The sequence below is a fragment of the Cicer arietinum genome, chromosome 3 (genome assembly GCF_000331145.2).
Source record: "Cicer arietinum cultivar CDC Frontier isolate Library 1 chromosome 3, Cicar.CDCFrontier_v2.0, whole genome shotgun sequence".
In the NCBI taxonomy this organism is placed as follows: Eukaryota; Viridiplantae; Streptophyta; class Magnoliopsida; order Fabales; family Fabaceae; genus Cicer; species Cicer arietinum.
In genome coordinates, this window is record NC_021162.2 from 63,263,789 (window position 1) to 63,288,228 (window position 24,440).

Genomic DNA, 24,440 nt, shown 5'->3' on the forward strand with positions numbered 1-24,440 from the left:
AAATAAAAATGAAGGGAGCATTCCGGTGGCAAAAAGAAAGAAGTTGGTTTTGGCGCCATAGGTTAACCACTTGGTCTCGTTCAAAGGTGAGAAAACCCCCAACGAAACTACTCATTTCTCATTTCATGATTCCTCTTCTTCCTTTCCATTTTCATTCCCATTCCCTACATCATTATCACAAAATCTGATCCACTGCATTGATTTCATGGCTTCCAAATCCAAATCTCAAACCCTAGACTTAAACACTCCCATCTTCATCTTCACCGTCCTCCATTCCCCACTCCAAACTCATCCCTAACACCCGCTTCCTCATCGACGCTTTCCGCCACTCCGTCGACTTCTCCGTTTCCTACTTTCTCTCTCATTTCCACTCCGATCACTACACCGGCCTCTCCTCCTCTTGGTCTCGCGGCATCATCTACTGTTCCCCCACCACCGCCCTCCTCCTCCTCCGCATCCTCAACATCCCTTCCCCTTTCATCCACCCTCTCCCCCTCCACCAACCTGTTCTAATCGATGGCTCCCATGTCACTCTCATCGACGCCAATCACTGCCCCGGCGCCGTTCAGTTCCTCTTCCACGTTCCCTCGTCAGGAAAATCCTTTAGGTACATTCATACCGGTGATTTTCGGTTTTCTCCTTCAATGATATTAGACCCTGCACTTGGTTCATTTATTGGTGCTGATGCTGTATTTTTGGATACAACTTATTGTCACCCTAAGTTTGTTTTTCCTTCGCAAGACGAGTCTGTTAATTATGTTGTTGATGTTGTAAATCAGTGTGATGGTGGCGATGATGTGTTGTTTCTTGTTGCTACTTATGTTGTTGGTAAGGAGAAGATTTTGCTTGAGCTTGCTAGGAGGTTAGGAAAGAAGGTACATGTGGATGCTAGGAAAATGGAGGTTTTGGAGGCTCTTGGGTATGGAGAGAGTGGTGAGTTTACTGAGGATGTTTTACAGACTAATATTCATGTTGTTGGATGGAATGTGTTGGGGGAGACTTGGCCGTATTTTAGACCTAATTTTGTTAGGATGAAGGAGATTATGATTGAGAGGGGCTACTCAAAGGTTGTGGGTTTTGTGCCTACTGGCTGGACTTATGAAGTGAAGCATGGTAAGTTTGCTGTTAGGTCTAAGGATTCGTGTCGGATTCATCTTGTGCCTTATAGTGAGCATTCAAACTACGATGAGCTTAGGGAATATGTGAGGTTTTTGAAACCGAAGAAGGTTGTTCCGACTGTGGGTTTAGATGTTGAGAAGAGTGATAGTAAACATGTTGACAAAATGAGGAAGTATTTTGCTAGGTTGGTTGATGAGACGGCTAACAAGAAAGAGTTTTTAAAGGGTTTTAAGAAGTGTGATTCCGGTGTAGTGGGTTTTGAGGCCGGTAAGGATGTTATTGATGATTCGGAACCAGGGCAGAGCATTGAGAAAGAAGTGAAGCCATCTGATACGGGAGAGGATAAAAGTATTAATCTGGATGTTGTTGCGAGTCTGTCATCTTCTACGGTAGAAACTTGCATACAAGATCCTATATTGCTAAATGATGAAGAAAAAGAGAAAGTCATTCAAGAAATTAGTTGTTGTTTGCCCACCTGGGTCACCCGAAGCCAGGTGTTAGATCTGATCAACATCTCTGGCAGCAATGTTGTTGAAGCTGTTTCTTATTTCCTTGAACGTGAAACTGAGTTTCACGAGCAAGTAAATTCCGGTCAATCTTCAGTTCCAACACCCAAGTGTTGCTCATCGAATGACACCAGTCCTATTTCAAAATCAAACATCAATACAAACACCACCTTCAAAAAACTGGACATTTTTCCAAGTCCAGACTCTAAATTCACTACCCTAAGGCACACATTACCAAATCACATTTCCCCTTCCAAAAGAAAGAGGAGAAGTGAAAGTAAGCCAAACAAGAAAGTAAATGTCAAAGCAAAATCAGAATCAAGTGGTTCAAAGCAGTCAACAATAACAAAATTCTTTAGCAAAGCAATGCCTAAGAATCCTAGTGATACCCAATCTGATCAATTTGGATCAAAACCCGATGAAAGCTCCAAAGTTGAAGAATTGTTGCCCACTGAGGCTGGGAACTTGTATAAGCATGAGATTGATCAGTTTATACAAATAATAAATGGGAACGAGTCATTAAAAACGCAAGCAATTACTATAATTGAGAAGGCAAAAGGAGATATCGATAAGGCATTGGATATATATTACTGCAATTCTTGCAATCTAGGTGAAAATGAGATATCAGTTCAAGGGGAAAGCAAAATTGACAGACCTTTAGAGAAGAAGCATGTGTCACAAGAGTTGAGAGTTATACCTGATATTTCTATGCATAAAGTGTTAAAAGATAATGTAGATGCAACTCATGTATCTCTACCATCTGAGAAATACAACCCCAAGGAACATGGTTTGTGTTGATTTTATTTTGTTTTATTCCCCCGCGCCCCAACAATTATCTCCGTTTAGAAGTATTTATTCAACTTTATATTTGCACTTTATAGTCAAGATCTATATTGTAAAATATGTATACAACTGGCATAAATGAGCAGCGTGTTGGAGAGATGGACAGCCTGCACCATATTTACATCTTGCACGAACCTTCAACCTGCTTGGGGATGAGAAAGGAAAGATAAAAGCTACTTCAATACTGTGCAATATGTTCAGAAGGTCCTTTGATACTGATCATGCTCTTTATATTGTCCGTTTCCCCCTCCTTTTTATGGAATAATGAAACAGTTTTACCGGTATTTGACTGATTGAGGAACATTATATACGTGCAATGTTTCTATCACACAGTTTGTTGGCCTTGTCTCCAGAAGACGTGCTTCCTGCTGTGTATCTATGTACACACAAAATTGCTGCAGACCATGAAAATGTGGTAGGTTTATTTCCAGACTTGATAATTTGGAAGTTTTGACTTTCACCATCTTTAGCCTTGATGAGATTGAAACTTCAACTTGAGTTTTCATAAAATACAACCTTGATACTGTCCCTGTGCTTTTTTATGTGTGGTGTGCCAAGTTTTAAAAGCTCCTCTTCTCAAGTGTCGGACCTGAGTTCCTTAAAAAACACATTAATAAAATATTGTATTTTACCCCTTCATTGTTGTCGCCTCTTTGAATCAAAACCAACCATTATGCATTCCTTAGTTTTTTGAATTTCTATTTCCTTTTTGTTTTGATTCTCGTTTCCTTTGAATCTTGGCTGCAAGGAATGTAACCTTAGTTTCAGGACAATAGTTTATTATCTGATGGATAATAACATGTGGGCATCTAGGAAGCAGGAGCTCATAGTATGAATTAAATTAAAAATTGCCTCTATGATCCAATTGCCAATTTAAAGATCATTGTATTGAAAATTTTATGGAAAACTACATTTCTGGTTGTTAATAAATTTTTATTTCTTTAGTCTCTTCCAGATGACAAACCGACATGTTTGACACTAAATATAGGAGTCTACTATATGGCAATGAGGGTTATTATGCTCTTATAATGTTCCATGTGGCATGCAATCAATGCAGGAACTAAATATTGGTGGAAGTTTAGTCACTACAGCACTTGAAGAGGCATGCGGGACAAATAGATTGAAAATAAGGGAGATGTATAACAAATTTGGCGACCTTGGTTGGATGATTGCTCTTATAATTTTTGGCTTTTTACTAAACCTATTTAGCCTTTGAGGATTTTGAATAACTGAAATAACCTGGGATTTTAAAGGTGATGTTGCTCAAGAGTGTCGTCAAACACAGAGATTGCTCGCACCGCCTACACCGCTTCTAATTAAGGATGTTTACTCTGCACTACGAAAGATAAGGTATTAACTATTAACAACTGTTCTGTTTCTTATTTTAACTCATAGCCATACTTGGGGTTTAATATAGTTTACCACTCAGTGGTTTGCTCCTTAGAAGTTTCGTTGAGAATTGTTAATGTGGATTATGTTCAAGGTGAATCCTAGATATTAAGTGAATCATGACCCTGAGTTCCTTGTATCAAAACTCCTTGTTGATGACTTAATTAGATGATGATATATGTTAGAGAGTAATATAAGAGTGCATTGAGTGGTATTGGCACGTCGTAGGTTGTAGTTTTATATGAATTATTTGAATTATTGGCTTGAAATTTCAATCAAGTTAGTGCATCCTTAGTCCTTTGGGTGTTCGTGGAAAAAAGAAATTGAAACTTCCTCATAGTGGGCCTACTGGCTGCCACTGCTCATAGCATATGATATTACCCATCTTAAAGGTTTGGAATGATTTTTTTGGGAGTTGAGCATATGCGGAAATGGAAGCACAAACAATGATTGAAACCTCAATCCATAAACCAAACTACACAAATATTTTTTGGGAATCTTATGATTATTTAGTTAATCTTGTAGTCTTGTTTTCTACATGTTCTTATGTAGTGCTCATCAGTGTACAAACAGGCAATGGAAGCACATTACGGAAGAAAGGCATCATTGTTCATCTCATGCGTTCCTGCCGTGAAAAGGAGATGAAGTTTCTTGTTCGGACCTTGGTAAATATCCCCAGTTTGTGAAAAAGATGTGATATTGCCGAGTCTAAGCATTTTCGATTTAGGTCTATCTGATATTGAAAAGATGAGAATGTCATGTTTTATTCAACTTTTCTGACTTCATATATTTGTTGTTGTGTTCATGAAAATGAGAGAAAGAAGGGATACTTTCAGACTAGTAGTGAATGAGATGTAGTCCAAGAATGAAGCAGACCACAGCTTATGAACCCAACTTATGTGTTGTTTTATACTTCAATCCCTCATTTGACAGTGAATGTACTTTTATTTTAACATTGGTTTTTCTCCTGTTATGGTCTTACTCTCTTTTTAAAATTTTAGCTACTCTTTGTTTTTCCTCCTTGTATAATGAATATCATTAGTTTATAATTAATCTCATACTTTTTCATTGAATAGTATTATAATACTAAGCTTGGAAAATATGTTTATGTTTTCATTTGAAGGTTACCCCAGCAAAGAAAGGAAAATGGTAGTAAGGGAATCCTATTTCTTAAGTTAATCGTTTCATAAAGCTGGAGTCCTTCATGTGAAAAGGAAAAAGTATTTGACTCTGCCTTTCTTAATATTGAATTGTGTCTTGATTTATAGTGATTTGAACAACTTTCTTCTCTAGTAAGTCTACCAAGGAAAGATGCAAGAAATTGTATTTTGCTCACAAGATAATCAAGTTGAGAACTAGACAATGCCCTTGCATGCCATATGCACACCCATCTTCTGTCCACTTTCAAGATGGGGATCTGAGAGCTTTAATAGTTAAAACCCAAAAATGTCTTAAAAAAGCTTATCATACCTTATGTTGTCACCAAAGTTAAAAAATTAAAAGAGGCAATTGCGGGGCGTGAATTTGTTGGACCTTCTTTTGCTTTAGCAATAAACTTTGTATAGATTCCAAATTTCCAATCTTAAAATTATCACTGTTTTTATTTGACATTTCTTTTATTATATGTTATGTATGTGATGTATCTCTAATTCTCTATGTAACTTTTCAGATTAGTTAGTTGTAATACAGTAGTAACTAACTGTCTTTAGTTACAGCTGCCACTACCAGTTAGTTACATAACAGTTCTACTATATATAGCATTGATGTAACAGTTTTACTTTCACGTAATCATAATATAGATTACACACTTCCCATTCTCTGTTATCTCTCAAGGAACTATGTGAAGTTAGTTCCTCAGTAGCCATACCTGGCTAGCCTGATGTGATCTTCTCTCTTCTCATCACATCACTTTCAATAATTTCTATTCTGAGTATAAGCATACGATGGTGGCTGATTATATTTATCAAATACCCTTTCTAGACTTTATCTCTATGCAAATGTCCTTGCTTCTCAAATTTTATTTTTGTGTAGATCAGGAACTTGAGGATCGGAGCAATGCTTAGAACTGTTTTGCCTGCATTAGCTCATGCTGTTGTTATGAATTCTTGTCCAAATGTGCAGCAAGAAGGAACAGCTGAAAATTTGAAGGCGACACTTCAGGTCCATTCTGGAATCATTTGCTTTTTACTATGACCTAGTCTACATATTAATATGCTATTGATTATTGAACTATTATGTCTGCTATGTTACGGTCAATATTATTTTTGGTCATAATGGTTACTTTTTATATGCCATTTTGTGTGTAGAGGTCTAGAGGAGCTTTCATTTAGTGAGACAATAAGAAATAGGACAGGATAACCTCATTGGAGAATCTATGATGAAAAGTACGTGAATGAAGCACGAGGACATCAACAGTATAGAAATATAACAATTCCTTAAAATCCTGTTGTATATCTAGAAAAGGGACACTTTAATACTTCCTTTTTAACAAAAGTAGAATCATTATCAGATACTACAAAAAAGAGGTTCAGAAACAGAGGGTAGTAAAGTATCTTCATAAATGAAAAGATAATACAAGATAGTCAAATAAGAAAGCGCATCAGTTATGCAAAGTTTGCCAATCCCACCAATTCTGTATAATCCTGGTCTTGATCTGTATTATAATATTATTACTTGTTGAAAGAAAATCAGATTTTATTCTATATGATTTTATTTTATTCTTTTTATTTTTATGTCCTCGTGCTTTATAGCGCATCAGTTATTTCTGTGTAACTTCAATGATTCAGTGATCTATAGATTTGTGTTCAATTATTAGCTTTCTTGATTCCTTTTTATTTATCTAACATTCCTGTTGGTCCAAACTTCTAAGTTTACCATTTATCTATTGCGTTATAATTTTTATGAAAAAAAAAAAATTGATTTGTAACAATTCTCCAAAATAAGTTTTGAAAATTTCTACGTGCAAAGATGAAGCTACATGCGAAGTTGTCGGTTTTATTTGGGCTGCATAGGATTGACAAAAATAATTTGTTACATGTTCATAAGGTTTATGGAGCTTGTTTTGTGTGCAAAAATGCTTTCATAGAAATAGCCATGTATTTCTTTTACTAATGATTTTTGCCACCTCTTCAGGTCCTTTCCGTGGCAGTTGTTGAAGCATATAACATAGTGCCAAATTTGGTAAGTATTTAATATCTGAATAGGAAGTCTTACCCATATATAGATTTGTGACTAAAACTGTGAGGAATGTCGGTGACACACGCTTTATTAGTGGCAGACACATGTGGATCTCACTCCCTATTTGGTGGAATTCACTCCTTAATGGTTAGAGCCACATAAATTTCAGTAAATAATAAAGGGTCTGTTAGAAGAATGTGTTCCTAGCATTTTTCTTAAAACTATTGTGTTATTGTGCTCTGTAGGCTATTGTACATTAGTCTTATATACGTGGGGTACTAGTAACACTATCTTTTCAAAACACTATTTGTCAAACTTTGTTTCTGTTTAATATCTCTCAAGTATAGAGATTCAGTTCATTAGGAGTACTAGTAGGGATTTAGTTATATATGAGTACTAACAGGGATTTAGTTAGTTATATATGAGCACTAATAGGATTTAGTTGTTTAGTAATCTAGTATATATATCTGATGTATTGCCAACATATTTTAATTCAATAAATATAATTTTACTCTAATTCTTGAGATGGTATCAGAGCTCTCAATCTTTGAGAGCCTTGCTTCCGCATAAATTTTCCGCCTTCATTGCGGTTTCTTTTTTTTGAAACCTTAGTCACCTTCGTTGTGGCTCTGGCTTCCGCATAAACCTACCGCTGTCATTGCGGTTTCTTTTTTTCTGAAACCTTAGTCACCTTTATTGTGGCCCTTGCATCTGCATAAACCTACCGCCTTCATTGTGATTTCTATTTTCTGAAACCTTAGCCACCTTCATTGTGGTCCTTTTTGCTGCCTTCATTGCAGCAACTTGAGATTTCTTTTTGGCCTACTCGCTGCCATAGTGTGTTCGATACTCACGTCGTTACTGTTTAGTCTGTTTGACCGCCTTCTAGACCTCATTTCAGCACCGTTTTCAACTAGATTGTAGGCTGGCTGTTTCTCGTTTGGCTTTGGAGGTTCACTTTCTGATCGGAGCACTTTTGTGGGCCATTTGAAGTTCACACGTTTTTGCTCACACGATCAATTTTTCGTCTACTGATTTTACGGATATGACAGTTAAATAAAGTAAAAGTGCATTGGTCCGACTTAATGAAGATAAAGTGAGATGAACCAATGAAACTATATTGTTATAATAAATCTGCTATTAGCATAGCACATAATCCAGTGCAGCATGATAGAACTAAGTATATTGAAGTCGATAGACATTTCATCAAAGAAAAACTCGACAGTGGCCTAATTTGCACTCCATGTCTCCTCTCAAGACAACCTTGCATATCTTCTAACTAAAAGGCTAAACAACAGCAACTTTGAAAGAATCGTATCCAAGCTGGAAATTGAGAACATCTATTCACCAGCTTGAGGGGGAGTGTCAAAAATCTGTTTCTGTTTAATATCTCTCAAGTATAGGGATTCAGTTAAATAGGAGTACTAGTAGGGATTTAGTTATATACGAGTACTAATAGAATTTGGTTGTTTAGTAATCTAGTATATATATCTGATGTATTGCCAACATATTTTAATTCAATAAATATAATTTTACTCTAATTCTTGAGACTATTTCTTATTGGATAAAATTCATGTAGGTCCCAAAATGGGTCCCACATTATTGCTGAGACATGAATTTTACTCGACAAGAGAGGGAGTGTTGAAAAGAGGTGTTAGAGAGTGCGTTGCTCGCATTTTTCTTACTCATATATTAGAAGATAAATAGTTAGATTCTAAATTTTTATGTGCATGTGTATGTTTTCTGGACAACTGTTGTTAAAGGCAGGATGCAGAAATATTATAGGTTATGTCGCCAATATTAAATGTGACCAAACACTTACTTAGTTGGGCATAACTATTACGATTAATTGCTGATTTGTAGTTTAATTGTTTTAGAATTTGAGTTTGGCCTAACTCAACCCTACAAAACTGACTTATAAGCAATTTTTAAGACCTTATCAAATCCAATGTAAGACTATCAACACACACCCCTCATGTCCGAAATTGGACATTTAGAGCTTGACCGGGTGACCTGTTAGTGGGTGTTTCAACGGATCTTTGACAAGCTCTAATCCATTTTAAAATTTGTGTTTAACTTGTAAATAATTTTTCAGGTCATATCACATCTAATATTAGACTCTCAACAATGAATATATCCTATAATTTTATTTATGTTAAGTTGTTCTTTATTTCTCTTGACGGTCTTATTTGTTTGTCTCAATGCTGACATCTTGAGGGTAATGTACCTAGTTTTGGCCCTATATGAGCAATAATGCAGTATTCTCATGATGTTTTACATTTTCATTGTCTTTGCTTTATGCAGGATATCATAGTCCCATCTCTCATGAACAAAGGCATTGAGTTTTCAGTTTCGAGTTTATCAATGGTTCCAGGAATCCCAATTAAGCCTATGCTTGCAAAGTATATACTATTTCATATATTGTCCCTTTCTATATACTATTTGATTTCATGTATTGGCCCTTTTTGAGTGCTTTATGATTAATTTAAAAGTTTCTAGAACTTTCTTTTCTTAACTTTGGTAACACCCTCCAGTGTTTTTATGTATTTTTCTTTGTAGGATTACCAATGGCATTCCCCAAGCACTGAAGCTATTTCAAAATAAAGCATTTACATGTGAATATAAGTATGTCTAATCTTTAATCAGTTATTTCCTTTTATCTTTATTCTCTTCATGCCTCCCTTGACATCTCGTTGCATGCAACCATGGACATGGTATACCAAGTAGTCATTTAAATCTTGTTTTGATATTTAATATATAATGATAATGGGTGATATGAAGTTCTGATCTACAATGGGGCATTTAATATGATGAATCTGACAGAGTTATAGTGTATGCCTGCTCAGGCATTTCTATATTGAGTTTTATTAAAACCCGTACTAAAAGCTTTGTAGAAAATATTTTGTGAGTTGAATACAAAATAAAAATCGATGAAAAAATCACTTGAAATTAGCTGAACCAAAGTTATGTATCTTTCGGAAATGGGCTTAATGGTTGGAATGTGGCACAGGGCAGACTCATTGGTACATTGCAAATTCAAAACTGAACCGTTATCATTCTGTCATGCAGATTTTGAAATGCAAATCTTATTTCTATTTTATCAAAAATAATTTCTGATCTGGCTATACTGCTGTTTACTTCATTGGTCCTTAGTTTGAGATTAAAAGTCATTCACACTAGTGTGAGCTAGTTCCTGATGCATTATTGCAATTCTTGAAAGCGTAATTTTGCATATTTTATGATATATTGAATACTGATGGTCTTGAAAAAATGGTAATGCTCATTGTATATCTGACTGATTGCATTATTGTACACAAATGAAGGGGTAAGAAATGAAAAATTTAAACCACAACATTTGTAATTTAGGTTTTATGTGCAACAAGTATAATCTCTTTCAACTCACATTTTCTTTTGAGAAAACATATCTTCGTGCATATAATTGAAATTTATGATCTTGTTTACTCTACTGGTAATATTTTTAAATTAGGTGATTTATTGAGTATTGAAAATTTGAGATCCTTTGGCATTGCTTGTCTCTGTAGTAAAAGGATGAATCGTAGATCTTTTACATATGACTTGCTAAACTGAGATTGATGTAATTCCAGGTATGATGGTCAGCGAGCTCAAATTCACAAATTAGTTGATGGATCAATTCGTGTTTTTTCAAGAAACGGAGATGAATCAACTTCGAGATTCCCTGATCTGATTGACATGATAACAGAATCTTGCAAGCCTGTTGCATCAACATTCATAATCGATGCAGAGGTACAAAACTGTTTTTAGCGATATAATAATTTTTATTTGTTCTTGTTAATTAATCTCCTTTTATTCCCTCCTAATTTTGTGCTTTTTGTTTCTTTCAGGTTGTTGGTATTGATAGAAAAAATGGATATAGGATTATGTCTTTCCAGGAGTTATCTTCACGCGGGAGAGGAGGCAAAGATACTTTAGTTACTAAAGAGAGCATAAAGGTATGTAGTTTGCATGCATAAAAGAAACAGAAAAGCATTCATTCCTAAATTAATTCCATGATAGAGAGAATTGTGGAGAGAAAATCTGAATCTGTATATCTTATTATTAATTATGTCCTGAATCACATTAGTTATTTCAGATCTAACTGACAGACTAACAATCAATGCTTTGCTAACTCAGTGGAGTATTCTCAAGTGTCCTAGAACTCTGCTACTTATGATACAAAGTATAAACCGAGTACATGATGTGTACTCCTATTGTTCCCTCCTCAAAGTCAGGGTGTTTGAGAAGTAGTCAATAATAAGACCCTCAGTGAACAGAAACGTGGATTAGACAATAGCTTGGTAAGGAATCATCCACTTGATCAAGTGCAGGAATATGCGATAATGAGCTGTTTGCTTAGAATTTTCTCTATCATATAGATCAACCGCCATATGCTTCATCCTGCAAGACCTTTTCTTGAAACTTACCCAGCATAATTGTTTTTCTATTCTTTTGTAGATGAGAAGAAATTTATTAAGACAAGGAACAAATTTACATAGAGAAAGGAGGATGACAAAACCTCCTAACCTGTCGTCTTTTTGTTGAAGAAGTAGAATTCACCAAATTCTGAGAAATATTGATACATTAAAATAACAATGATGGACAGATTTTGAGGCATCTTGGATAAACAAGCTAGACAACTAAATAACCATATTTATGAAATGGATGAACCACATTTAGGATGGTGGAGTGTTATTATTGGTGTACTCCTAAAAATCTTTTAATTGAATAGTATGATTGATTAATATTTATATCTAAAGTAAAGTTATACATGTTGATGAATTATCTTGTCATTTTGAGAGAATTGGACGTTTGAGCATGGAGAGGTTTACAGATCCTTGAAGTTCTCAATGCTACTATAATCAAGGGAGCATTCCCTTGTGATTTGGTTCCTTTGTTGCTGTTCTAGGGGAATTTGTAATATTTCTTTGTATTTCTCTTCTTTGCTTCTCTTTTTAGTCGAGTTCTCCAGATTTCTTTCTAATATCTTGTTCGTGCAGGTGGGCATTTGCGTCTTTGTCTTCGATATCATGTTTGCAAATGGAGAACAGTAATTATCTAAAACTTTAGTTTAATCATTTTTTATGAAAACAACAGTAATTATCTAAAACTTTATTTGACTCAATTTTTATGAAAACAAGTTGCAAACTTGGTAGAAATTCTCATGGGACCATATACAAGTTATTCTTATTAGCATGTGGTCTCTTGAATGCATTGGCCTTTTTGGTTGACTGTACTGTATAAGGCAGGATAATATAGTGAATCAGTATCAAATCGGAGTATATGCTAAACTAGCTATGATAGAGTCACAGGAAAATAAGAATCTATGAACAATAAAATGATAGATGAAATGGGAATTTATTGATTTATGGAAGAAGGGAAAATTATGATACCGTGTATAGCTCAGAGCAATAATTATCCATGAGCAATGCTCCACTACCCTCCTCAATTTATTCTCCTATGTGTAACTGAAATCCCTAGAATTCAGAGAGTTTCTCTGCCCTGTCATTAGTAGAACGATTCTTCTCTTTTTTACCCTTGTGGACATACGTTCTCCACACAGCAGGTTTGGGCCTTTCACTAGTCTTAGGCCCAATAGTTCTGTCAATCTACCTGATAAGCTTCTAGTCTATCATATTTTTGGTGTATCAATGGATAGTATGCACAATTGTGTAACAAATGTTATCTTGTCTTTAGATCCTAAAAGGGTAAAAGTGTGACATTTCTTTAGTTAATCAGTGTTGCAGTTAACCAATGACGACTAAACTGAGGATCTCAAGTTAAAGGAAAGTAGTTGTATATAGGCAGCGTTGATTTTCTTATTATATTTAAGACACTCAGGTTATCCGTGTTAAGCAGTTGGTATTGTGTTTCAAATACAGTCTGTGCTAATTCATTGAAGTACTGTTTGCAGGTTACTGGGTTTTCCTCTCCGCCTAAGGCGAAAGTGTATGCATCTGGTCATTTAGAATCTTCTGCATTTTCCAGAAAGGAAAAAAATGTACTGTAACTCATTATGACACTTCCATTAATGCTTTCTCATGTGTTTGAAATTATACAGATCTGAAGGATTTTTTCTATGATGAACGACCTGGGTATTTTGAATATGCAAAAGAAACAACTGTGAGTGTCAGTTTATTATTATTTTTTCTTTTTTCTTTCTTGAGCAAAACTCATTTAATGTGCTTAAATATATATGAATGCTTCAATTGTAGATTGAAGCAGATGATGCTTGCTTAACGTGTGAAGCCACATTAACTAAAGTAAATGCTTTCCTAGAAGATGCACTCCGCTCTTCATGTGAAGGAATTATGGTGAAATCATTGGATATTGTAGCTGGGTATTCTCCATCAAGGCGTTCTGACAAATGGTTAAAGGTTATTATTTTGTCTTACAGGACTGTTGTTGCTTTATACAAAGATACACACACGGAAAGAGGCATTGAACCTGTCTAATCTCATATGGCTTCATTTTATAGGTCAAGCGAGATTATATGGAAGGATTAAATGATACTCTTGATTTAGTACCAATTGGTGCATGGCATGGAAATGGAAGGAAAGCTGGATGGTAATTTATCATCTTTCTTTTGTGTATGTTGCAATCTTTTAAGACTGTACAATGAAACTGGCATAAAATTTAAAGCTTTTTTTTTCAAATTACTCTTTTAGTTCTGTGAAGGACCAACTCTCTAAATGCGTAAACTGTTAGATAGAGATCCAATAATGGTTTTGTATCTCAAGCAGTTCCATGCCATTCAAAGGCAACACTGGTAAAGGAAAGACATATAAAGTGAACAACTGTATGAATAAAAGAAGTTGCTTCCAACCAGTAAATTTGGTGTGTGTATATACTTAATTAGTTCCGGGCTTGATCAAACATGAGATGACACAACAAATTAGTGCTGTGGCCCAAGAAATAATTTTTGTCAGATATTAGTTAATAAAAGAGAAAGAGCTGGGCTAGGCTAAAAGTATTTCATGGTGAGCATATATTTGGTGTATTGGAGGTATGGTTTGAGTGGTTAGCATCTCCTTTTTATAACTTCGTTCATTTTCATTTGATGAACACAAACGTTAGAATTTCATGTTATACCTTAGAACTTTGTTAACATGCATAAAATGGAAAACGAAGCTTCAGAAAAAGAACACGGCATTTTTCAGTGGCAACGTGATATTTAATTTTAAGTAGGGGAGCTTGGCACACTGATTGAACTTGTTACTAGAGGTCACGGGAGGTCAATGGTTCCAGTTTGTGGAATCAATCTCTTACAAAATGTAAGATAAACTGTCAACAATAGATGCACGATGACTTTGACCCTTCCCTGGATCCCGCATGGCAGGAGCTCTATGGCACTAAGTGCCTTTTGTAGTGATTTTTTATAAGTGAGTGGATTGCTGCACTGTTGTTAGTCTAAATCTTTCACTTTGCAGGTATAGTCCATTTCTCATGGCATGTTTCAATCCTGAAACTGAGGAGTATCAAAGTGTATGCCGAGTGATGTCTGGGTTCTCAGACTCATTTTACATAGAGGTACAAGTAGTTTTGACATATCCCTTAAAATATTCTCCATTGCTAATTATGTATCCATGGTAAAAGATGCAGAGCCCTCTGAGCTGTGCCAGCAGACTCTTAAGTACCATAGACATTTCGTCTAGAAAGTTGAAGGATATTATTGTAATTTTTTATTTCATGGCCCTTTCACTTAAAGTCTTTAATATATAATATCAATGTTACTTTTGCTTGCGTAGATCATTAAAGATTATTCTTATCTTCTTTAATGTAGACTTTTACAAGTTGTAGTCAATAGTCATTCATATTCAGGAAAATAGAACTTGAGAACACTTAAAAGAACAATTTGGACCTTGAAGACCAGGGCAATTTTTCATGGAGGAGACAGTTTGTGTTGTTACATAATCAGAATATTTAAAATTAAATAGCAGAACAGTCAGTTATTTTGGTTATCTCCATTATCTATAGACTATTTTTCGCAGTTTGGAGTGAGTGAAAGTTTGTATAAATTTGCCTAGAACTTAAGAAACACAAATTTAATCTATGAAGGTCATTTACTATTTACTATATATTTGGTTCTTCAGAGAGCCGGGGGGGCTAGGAAATGGGATCAGAGCAAAAAGAGGATTTTAGTGAGAAGATAGTTTTTATCAATATCGTGAGTTATATACCTTGTTGTAATAGCACAAGACTAAACTGACGCCTGGTCAGTTTTTAACTACAGTTTTCAAGGCACTGCACAAATGTTAGTTAACTGATTCTGAAGATGCACAAATTGCTTGCTATTACTTCTCCTTTTTAAGCTTTTAACATGGCAACATTCTTATTGCGCAGCAGATGAAAGAATTCTTCTCTGGGGACAAAGTGTTGTCAAAAAAGCCACCATATTATCAAACAGGAGAGACACCAGACATGTGGTTTTGTCCACAACTTGTTTGGGAAATAAGAGGTGCAGACTTCACAGTATCCCCAGTTCATCATGCTGCCATTGGTTTAGTTCATCCATCTCGAGGCATCTCAATTAGATTTCCAAGGTTTATTAGCAGTGTGTCAGACAGAAACCCCGAAGAATGTAGCACAGCTGCCGATATAGTTGAAATGTTTCATTCGCAGAAACGGAAGATGGATGTCACAACTGAAGGTTGAATGTTGGTTTGATTTCTATGTACATACTATGTTCCAAATGTAAAGGATTTTTAAGCAGCTTACTAAAGATGTTTCAATGTTTTGTATGTACATACAGTGTATTTAACTTCCTTTTTTGGCTTGTAAGCTTCGTTGACAGATAGCTTTGAAACATGATTAACGTCAAGCCCGTTCACTATAAGAGAACTTTGTTTCACCTTGCTGTTATTTTGGGCGCTACTTACCACACAAACTGTTCGGAAGTATGCATCTTGACGTGTAAAATTTGGTGGTTTTTTTAATATATATTTCAGAATCTATGTTGGAGGGGGAGAGTATCTTTTTGTTAGTTTTCATTTTGGTCCACACGAGAAAGTAGAAAGAAACAAAGGGGACACATCAAATGCTTCTTCAATCATGACTCGTGAGCTGCATGTCTTGCACATTTCCATGTGCTTGCATCGCAGTGTCTAGAGAAATCTTAAGGCATTAGTCAAAACTGTAAAGAGACGTAAGAATGAAGAAAAAATACATAGGTTGGAAGATATATTTTATAAAATAGATGAATCTTTTGACTAGGAAATAAATAAATAACTTTGTAGTTCTTCACCTTGAAAATCAATGACACCTATTTGTCTCGTTGAAAAAAAACAATTATTTATTGTAATGACACTTATTGGACGTTAGATTTTTATTTTATTTTTTATAACAAAAGGGCCGAAGCCCAAAAAAGAAAGACCTTAAAGCAACCAAGTAGAGAATGAATGACAACTCCCAAATAATCAACAAGTAACAATTGCTTCAGCTTCAACTGTGGAGTTGGATGTTCGTAGATCTTCAATGATGATTCTGAATGACATTCCGAAGTAGCTAAGTAATACGTACATTTATTAGCTTCTCAAAAAATATGCTAAAATAACAAGAGCAACAAAATTTCCCACTTAGACGCATCAATTGATAAATTAAATATATGTCTGTGTTCAACTACAAAATTTAAGGGTTGACATCTTCTAACGTATATTTTTCTATATGTATGGATTAGAAATTTTCGACATATATTTTTCTATATGCATCGATGAGATATTTCCATCATATATTTTTGTATATGCATCAATCAGAGATTCGAACTTTCAGACAGTTTGTAAGATGTAAATTGTCCTCGCTTATAATACATTTTTAATTATCTCATTTAACATAAGACTCTTAGATCCCAAATATCTTAAACACAACATAAGCTTAAGGAAATTGGCTTATTGCCTATGCCGAACCCTCCTCCCTCTCCCGCTACTCCCCCTCCCCTTTGCATTCTCCTAAATTCATTTCATTGTATTAGTTTATGTTATGGAGAATAAGAATTTCAAAATCAAAAGGAGATGAAGTGGATGCGCATTGTGGTAAAAATCTCGAGGAATTTGATGAGAGTGACGAAAGAAAAGTGGATAGAAGAGGAGCATTAGATTGTTCTACAACATTTAACTTTTTCTATTTAATGGTTTTTTGGTTCAACAAATGGGAGATGAGGTTTTAATGGAAAGAGCTTAGTGGATATATGTTTGGTTTAAAGGAGGAGAAAAATCTAAATGTTTTTTTAGTTGCATATAACTTTTCCTCTCCAAATCTCCACAAAATAGAGGGAGAGCAGATCTACTTATGAAGGGATTTTGTTCCCTTCTCATCCCTTCCTGAAATTTAAACAAACAAAAAAACCTTACAAATTTCCTCACCAATTGAAGCTCAGGATATATTATAGAAAATGGACCCCTCACCAATTGAAGCTTTGTACGGTTGGGCTTAAGGTACAGTCTCATAGTCAGCTATGCTCTACATGTTAAGAAAAAAATATACAGAAATTAAGAAACACACGAATGACAATCAAATAATAACATTATATTTTTTAAAATGATTTTTTTACTAACCCTCATCGTTAAAAATTATAATGAGACATGTTTAACCAACATATCATTACAACTTCATAGATATATTTATTAATTTATAAAATAAGATATTATTTTTACATGATTACGTATTTGAACTATTAAATATAGATAAATTTATAAATAAATAAGTAAACTACCACGATAGCATATGTAAATTGTTAACTATTTTACATTCCAAAAGTACAATCTTAAAATGTAAAAGAAAAATTTAAGTTTATTTTGCAAAAGGCAAAATTACATTGAATGTCATTTATTTTATTAACATTTACAACTTAAATCTTTTATTTTTTTTCTACATAGATCATTTATATATATAGATCATTTACAACTTAAATCTTTTATTTTTTTTCTTCGGTTTTTTATCTTTATAAACGCTTACAACTTAAACCTGAACATATCATCATTGTTTTAGGAAAAATTGGCAAGAAGCTTTGAGTTGCTAACTTTTATAAAGATAAAGAATTTATGAGAGAAAAGTTAAAAAAAAAAGGAACATATTACAACTAAATAAGATAAAGAATTTTGAATTTAATTTTACATGAGTCACATGCCCTAAATAACATGTATGATTGAGTGTTAAAAACTAAATACAATGATGAAATTGACTACAATGTTGTTATTGTGATATACCAAAACGTTAGTTCCATTAAGTTGGTTTACTGAATGGGTAATAGTAAACCCGGGGTGCAATTAGTAAACCCGTTATGTTACGTGAGAAACTATCTGTGTTGGCTACCTTCAACAAGTCGTAGTGGTAGTAGTGATCAGCACGAACAAACAACGCACACAACACACTACATTGAAATTGAAAACCACCCTAACTAATCACACACTATTACTAACCAGTAAGGACCCTCGTTTTCTTTTTCAGTTACTACTCATTACTCTCTTTCTCTCTTCGATGGCCGGAATCCGTTTGCAGCCGGAGGACTCCGACGCCTCCAACCAAGCAAGAGCTGTCGCACTCTCCGCCGCCGATCTCGTCTCCGACGACGACCGTTCCGTCGCCGCCGACTCTTGGTCCATCAAGAGCGAGTACGGCAGCACTCTCGACGACGACCAGCGACATGCCGACGCGGCCGAAGCTCTCTCCAACGTCAACCTCCGAGCCCCCTCAGACTACAGGTTCCATTCCGCCTCACCTATCTCTCTCTCTCTCTCTCTCTCTCACGCACCTAACTCTCAATATTTATACTTTGAACGAGTTAACCGAAAGAAAATAAGAATGTGTCCGATGAATTGAAATTTGCGTTTCGTGAATTCGTAATTTGTGGAGCATGACGAAGTTGATTTCCGATTCGTTGATTGCATTTTTCTCTACCTTGTTTTTTTTTTTTTTGTTATTGATGCTATGAGATCGTGGATTCGTGAATATGCTTAGGTTGAAAGTGAAAACCGTTTATTAGCACTAAGCGAAATTCTTAGGTTGAAAGTGAAAACCGTTTATTCGCACTAAGCGAAATTCTTAGGTTTTTGGATTTTAATTTTAGGGGAAGTGGGGTGTAGTAAATAGGTAAGATCTGGCTTATTCAATTGGTCGGGTTTCCAAAATTTAGGACGGTGAAGGTGGTTTTTATTTGATGTTTTGCTGGTAATGTGTGGATCTGAATTGAAGTTGTGTGAATTTTGGAATTTACTTTGAAGGTTTACAATTGGGAATTGGTGTTTGTATGCTGGAACTTGTGAAATGAGTTGAATGAATGAATCATTGTTGTTCTGGATGTACTAATGCTGATTTTTTATTTTTTTTAATACTTGGGTCATTCTTGTGTGCAGTTCTGACAAGGATGAATCTGATGCTGAAGCAGTTTCATCAATGCTGGGATTTCAGAGTTACTGGGATGCTGCTTATGCTGACGAGCTCACAAATTTTCGTGAACATGGTCATTCTGGTGAAGTTTGGTAAATAAAATAGTTTTACTGATTTTAGTCTCATTTTGTATCATCTCTATGCATTTGATGTCTGATTTTTTTTCTTACAAAAATATGTAATGAACAATTTGGGCTTAGGAAAATGATATCAAAACATCTCTGCTTTTTTAATCTTCAGTTACTAGGTGAATTTACTGACCAGAATCTGTACTTGATGGTGGGTAATAGTAATTAGTGTTTTAGGCATTTTTTAGGAGAGTATTATTAATTTATTTTTCTTTTTTTTTTTTAATATGATTTGATTATATAACATAGGCAAATGGTTGGATTAGATGTCTAGAAATAAAGAACTATTTGAGCCTTATGCTTGATGAATTTTTCAAAATCAGGATTTCTTCATTTCATTGCTTATTTTGCTTTCCTAGCTTGTAGTCTTTACTCACTTTCCTAACAAAGGTACTCCCCCTTTGATTAAATTATTACTATGCATGTTTCTACCTTTCAACATAATGTTGGAAGGAAAAAAGGGATTATTCAAAACTTCATAATGTACTTTGACTTACTTGCTATGCAAGAAGTGAGGTAAATACAAAGTGATGGGGTAAGAATAACTTTCCCGTATCAGAGATGACAAATGAACATTTAATATACGAACTTCTAGATGGTGATTAACCTCAGCATAGTGGTAAATTCTTGGAATCATACATTCTTAAGATTTTCATTGAAAATTGTTCATTTGTCATATTTTGTGTGGTTATTATTCATCTCTGTAGGTTCGGTGCTGATGTGATGGAAGTAGTTGCATCGTGGACAAAGGCATTATGCAGTGACATTTCTCAAGGTCGCATACCAAATCATGTTGATGATGTTAAGGCTGAAGCTGGTGAACTAAGCAATAAACTTTTATCTAGTTGGAATGTACTTGACATTGGGACTGGCAATGGTTTGCTTCTCCAAGAAATAGCTAAACAAGGGTATGGCTTCACTTTTCATCAATATTGTTGGTAATATACAGTGTGTAAACATAAAATATATAAAATTTTATGCATAACTATAATCCATTGTCTTTCTCCACTTCTCTAATTTCTCTTTAACATTATCTCCCCATCTGTCACAACTACACAAAAATATGTCAGTTCCCTTTTTATTTATAAAGGCATATAATTCCTATACCAGAGAGATATATATGCATACTCACATAGTTGAAGGATAACTTTACATTGGAAAAAGTAATAAATAATTTATTAAATATATAGGAAACTTTTGAATTAAATAAGGGCAATAAAAATAGCTCATGACTTCTTAAGTCTATGAGGGTGAGAAGTTTCTACTTAAAAAGAATTTGTGCATGTTTATTTTTTTAATAAAACAAATTGAATGATTAGAAATGGAAATGTAGGAACATGTAATAGTCTGACTGGGGGGGATACTGCTTGAAGGTGCATGCTTGCTTATAGATTGAATTGTGCTCAGCTGACAAGTTATTGTCCGTAGAAGAAATTGAATGGAAAATAATTAAATTCAGACATAAAAATATAGGTTCATAAAAAAGATGAAATCATGTTTGTTGGCTTCTCCCTGTTTGCTTACACTCAAATATAGGAAAACTTATTTAAGTAACATAGACAAGAAATTTTTCCTGAATTTTTTCTCAAATTATTTTTCAACTAGAAAAAATTTACTCACATAGTTTAAGTATAGAAAATAAACAGATAAAGAAAGTATATGGAAGTGAAGAAGCAAAGAACTACAGAAAGCAAGCCTGCAGAATATAGAATTTTATTCTTATCCTTGGAATGAAACTAGGTCTTGTTCAGTCTTTAGATCTTTTCTATTCTGAATATTGATTGTGGATAGATATTTGCGTTTATTTATGTTTTAGTATTACAAACACCTTATTCAGCAATCTCTTGGCATCTGCTCAGGTTCTCTGATTTAACTGGTACTGATTATAGTGAACGGGCCATCAGCCTCGCCCAAAGCCTTGCTAACCGTGATGGGTTTCCCCACATCAAATTTTTGGTATGTTTAACTTTCCGGTTCTGTGTGCGTGGATGAACATGTCTGTTTTTGGTATAAGTATATAATTTTGTTTGTCCCTTTTCTTCTCATGTAGCTTAAACGTGGGAGGTTGTCCCGTATCTGTGCTTGTTTAGTTGCATGTTAAACATGATTTTGCACAGTTGAAATATGTTTTTCTTTGTTAGAAATGAGGTGGGTCCACTTTTTAGTTTTCTTAGTGAACGGGCCATCAGCCTCGCCCAAAGCCTTGCTAACCGTGATGGGTTTCCCCACATCAAATTTTTGGTATGTTTAACTTTCCGATTCTGTGTGCGTGGATGCACATGTCTATTTTTGGTATAAGTACATAATTTTGTTTGTCCCTTTTCTTCTCATGTAGCTTAAACGTGGGAGGTTGTCCCGTATATGAGCTTGTTTAGTTGTATGTTAGACATGATTTTGCACAGTTGAAATATGTTTTTCTTTGTTAGAAATGAGGCGGGTCCACTTTTTAGTTTTCTTATGTTGTGGCAAGTCTCAAATGATTTGTAGATCACTTTTGTGTTTTTGTGGCAATGTCCAATCTATATGCCACAATAAGGTGTATTTGGTGAAAGCAGAACTCTCGTACCTTTTATAAGATTTCTTTTGCATATCAGTGAACTTGGGATAAGATCGGGCAATTGGCATCTATTTGGTGCAAATGTCATAGCCTTTTTTATGGAGGGGTTTCTCTAACAGATATGTTCAGCGATTGGGAAGCTTTGTTAAACTGATCTCTCTTTTTAATTTTTGTTTTATGTTTTGCTTTTTTGTTTGGAGGATTCCTTCTCCTCAATCTTAATTCTTTCTCTTTGTCTCAATAAATTGTTTCGGCTTTGAGTGAATTTATAGAGTTACTCTTTTATTCTCACTTTCATATCTACAAGTTCATTCATCCAAGCTGGACAGCCTTGCATAAATAAGAAAACGAATCTGAGTATATGAACTAAAAGTTTGTGTTTACAATAATTACACGTCCAACTCTATGCGTTTTGGACAATCTTCTCATTCTTTATTGAGAATAGTAACTTCTGGTTGCAACTTTCATAGGTATTCTTATTATTTGTATTCTTATTCTTACATAACTATCTCACTTCTCACTTGCATCATGGGTAAAGTAGCACTGCCAGGCATGATGCAACCTGATACACACATCTCAGGCTGCCTGTCCTTGGCTCAAAATAGGCCTTTCCTCAAATGTGATGTGGATGCATAATGTGATTTTCACCACACTTTCTGAACTTCTGTTTTTATATTGGAGTTTGTTCTATGAAAATTGCTTGCAAATTGCAATAAAAGGCAAAATTAAAGTTGTCTTGCGTTTGACATTGTTTTTTGCTTCTTATTTTGTAGTATATGACTACTTGCATTCGGTATTAGCCTTTAACTTGTTTCTTAGCATGTCTAAGAGATACACTAATTTAATTGTTTTAAGGTTGATGATGTCCTTGAAACAAAGTTGGAACAAGTGTTTCAACTTGTCATGGATAAAGGGACACTTGATGCTATTGGATTACATCCCGATGGTCCTGTCAAGAGGTAAGAGAAAGTACTATCTTATCCATGGTTGTCATAATTCTATTGGGGTGATGTTATTTTGTTTTGTAAAACCATATTTCACATTTCTTTCCTGCTCTCTAATCTGTTCTTGCACAATCGTCTGCTGGGTTCTTTCTTTTTTTCAGAATGATGTATTGGGATTCTGTTTCAAGGCTGGTTGCTTCTGGTGGATTACTTGTAAGCACTTTTAAACTTGTTCGATGTTCATGTTAGATTCCGTAACATTAAAAATGTTAGATTTAGGTCCGTGTTATAATTTTCTGCCAAGTAGTTTAGGCCCGTGATATGAATTTTGCCTATTACAAAGTGGGATTCCTTTATTCGTTACAGAATAAATCGCAATTATTTGATTTTATTTTCTGCTGTTAATTGATGCTTATTCACTTGCTTTCTTTCTCCATTGTTGTGCTCATGACATTGTTGCAGCTCTTCTACTTTATGATGTTTGTCCTTTCTGACTTCCCCTTGTGTTATGTAAGGTTATCACATCATGTAACAGTACAAAGGATGAGTTAGTGCAAGAAGTGGAAAGTTTCAACCAAAGAAGAAGTGCTACTGCCCCAGATGATGAATCATGCAGAGATCCCCTATTTCGATATGTTAGTCATGTCCGCACATATCCGACGTTCATGTTTGGTGGATCTGTAGGCTCCCGCGTTGCTACTGTGGCATTTCTTCGAAAATGAAGCCTGACCTTTTACCCTCGTGATGATTTTAGGTCTTTGATAAATGGGTTTGGTGTTGTGTTTGTGTAGTTAGATGAATTTGTTTAATTTCTGGTGTTATGTTCGTGTCGAACCGTAAATATTGTTCTTATTTATGTGACGATTTAGTTCCCTTGTCCTTTCGTTTGGGCGAATAGTTGTTATCGTAATTGGAGTCAATGGAAAAAGGACAGATAGTTCAGTGTGGCAAAAGATTATTTCACTCCAGTTCTTTTTATGGCAGTAATTACAACAGATCTTTAGATAAAGGCAAATGATCATTATTACGGAGTTACCCACACAAATAAACGATGACTAGTTCTTTCACCCACTATCTTGTGATTTCCACCAAAAGAAAACAGCAAAACATTATTGCGTTTCTTACGAATAATTATTGAAAGAAAGAGAAGAATGCCCAATCGGGATGTTACATAGGATCGGTGTGTTTCTTCTCTATATCAATGTTATTCTAAAAAATAGATGATCGTTGTGTTTCTTCTCTATATCAATGTTATTCTAAAAAATAGATGATCTTAGTAGGAAAATTGGTTTCAATTGGTTTCAAATGCAGCATGTATCTCATTTAAGAAGTTCATGTGGCACTGTCAAAACTTGTTTGACTTAACCGTAAAGAGTATCAT

At 34.8% G+C, this 24,440-nt stretch overlaps 2 protein-coding genes across 2 annotated transcripts; both read left to right on the plus strand.

The window, feature by feature from the left end:
- Positions 1–245: 245 nt before the first annotated feature.
- On the plus strand, positions 246–16,003 carry LOC101498700 (DNA ligase 6; the record flags this gene model as incomplete). The annotated part of the gene is made up of 19 exons (XM_004492998.3): positions 246–2,412; positions 2,555–2,672; positions 2,802–2,883; positions 3,526–3,628; positions 3,722–3,818; positions 4,420–4,522; positions 5,889–6,017; positions 6,990–7,037; positions 9,339–9,436; positions 9,594–9,659; positions 10,640–10,799; positions 10,898–11,005; positions 12,050–12,099; positions 12,964–12,998; positions 13,111–13,172; positions 13,265–13,426; positions 13,528–13,616; positions 14,480–14,579; positions 15,393–16,003. Coding segments are annotated over 19 exons (4,089 nt in total), but the record flags the coding sequence as incomplete, so codon positions are not given.
- A 2,343-nt stretch (positions 16,004–18,346) lies between these two features.
- On the plus strand, positions 18,347–24,012 carry LOC101495747 (uncharacterized). Its single transcript, XM_004492919.4, has 7 exons — positions 18,347–18,745; positions 19,397–19,522; positions 20,266–20,466; positions 21,418–21,514; positions 22,971–23,074; positions 23,221–23,272; positions 23,575–24,012. The coding sequence occupies exons 1-7, from the start codon at positions 18,522–18,524 to the stop codon at positions 23,779–23,781; spliced, it is 1,011 nt and encodes a 336-aa protein (XP_004492976.1). The 5' UTR covers positions 18,347–18,521; the 3' UTR covers positions 23,782–24,012.
- The last annotated feature ends 428 nt before the right edge of the window (positions 24,013–24,440 follow it).

Bases quoted from the DNA above. Each gene is read 5' to 3' on its own strand.
- LOC101495747 (XM_004492919.4), top strand. From the start codon at position 18,522: ATGGCCGGAATCCGTTTGCAGCCGGAGGACTCCGACGCCTCCAACCAA. The intron at 18,746-19,396 runs GTTCCATTCCGC...TCTTGTGTGCAG, and splicing joins CGAGCCCCCTCAGACTACAG to TTCTGACAAGGATGAATCTG. The intron at 21,515-22,970 runs GTATGTTTAACT...AATTGTTTTAAG, and splicing joins TTCCCCACATCAAATTTTTG to GTTGATGATGTCCTTGAAAC.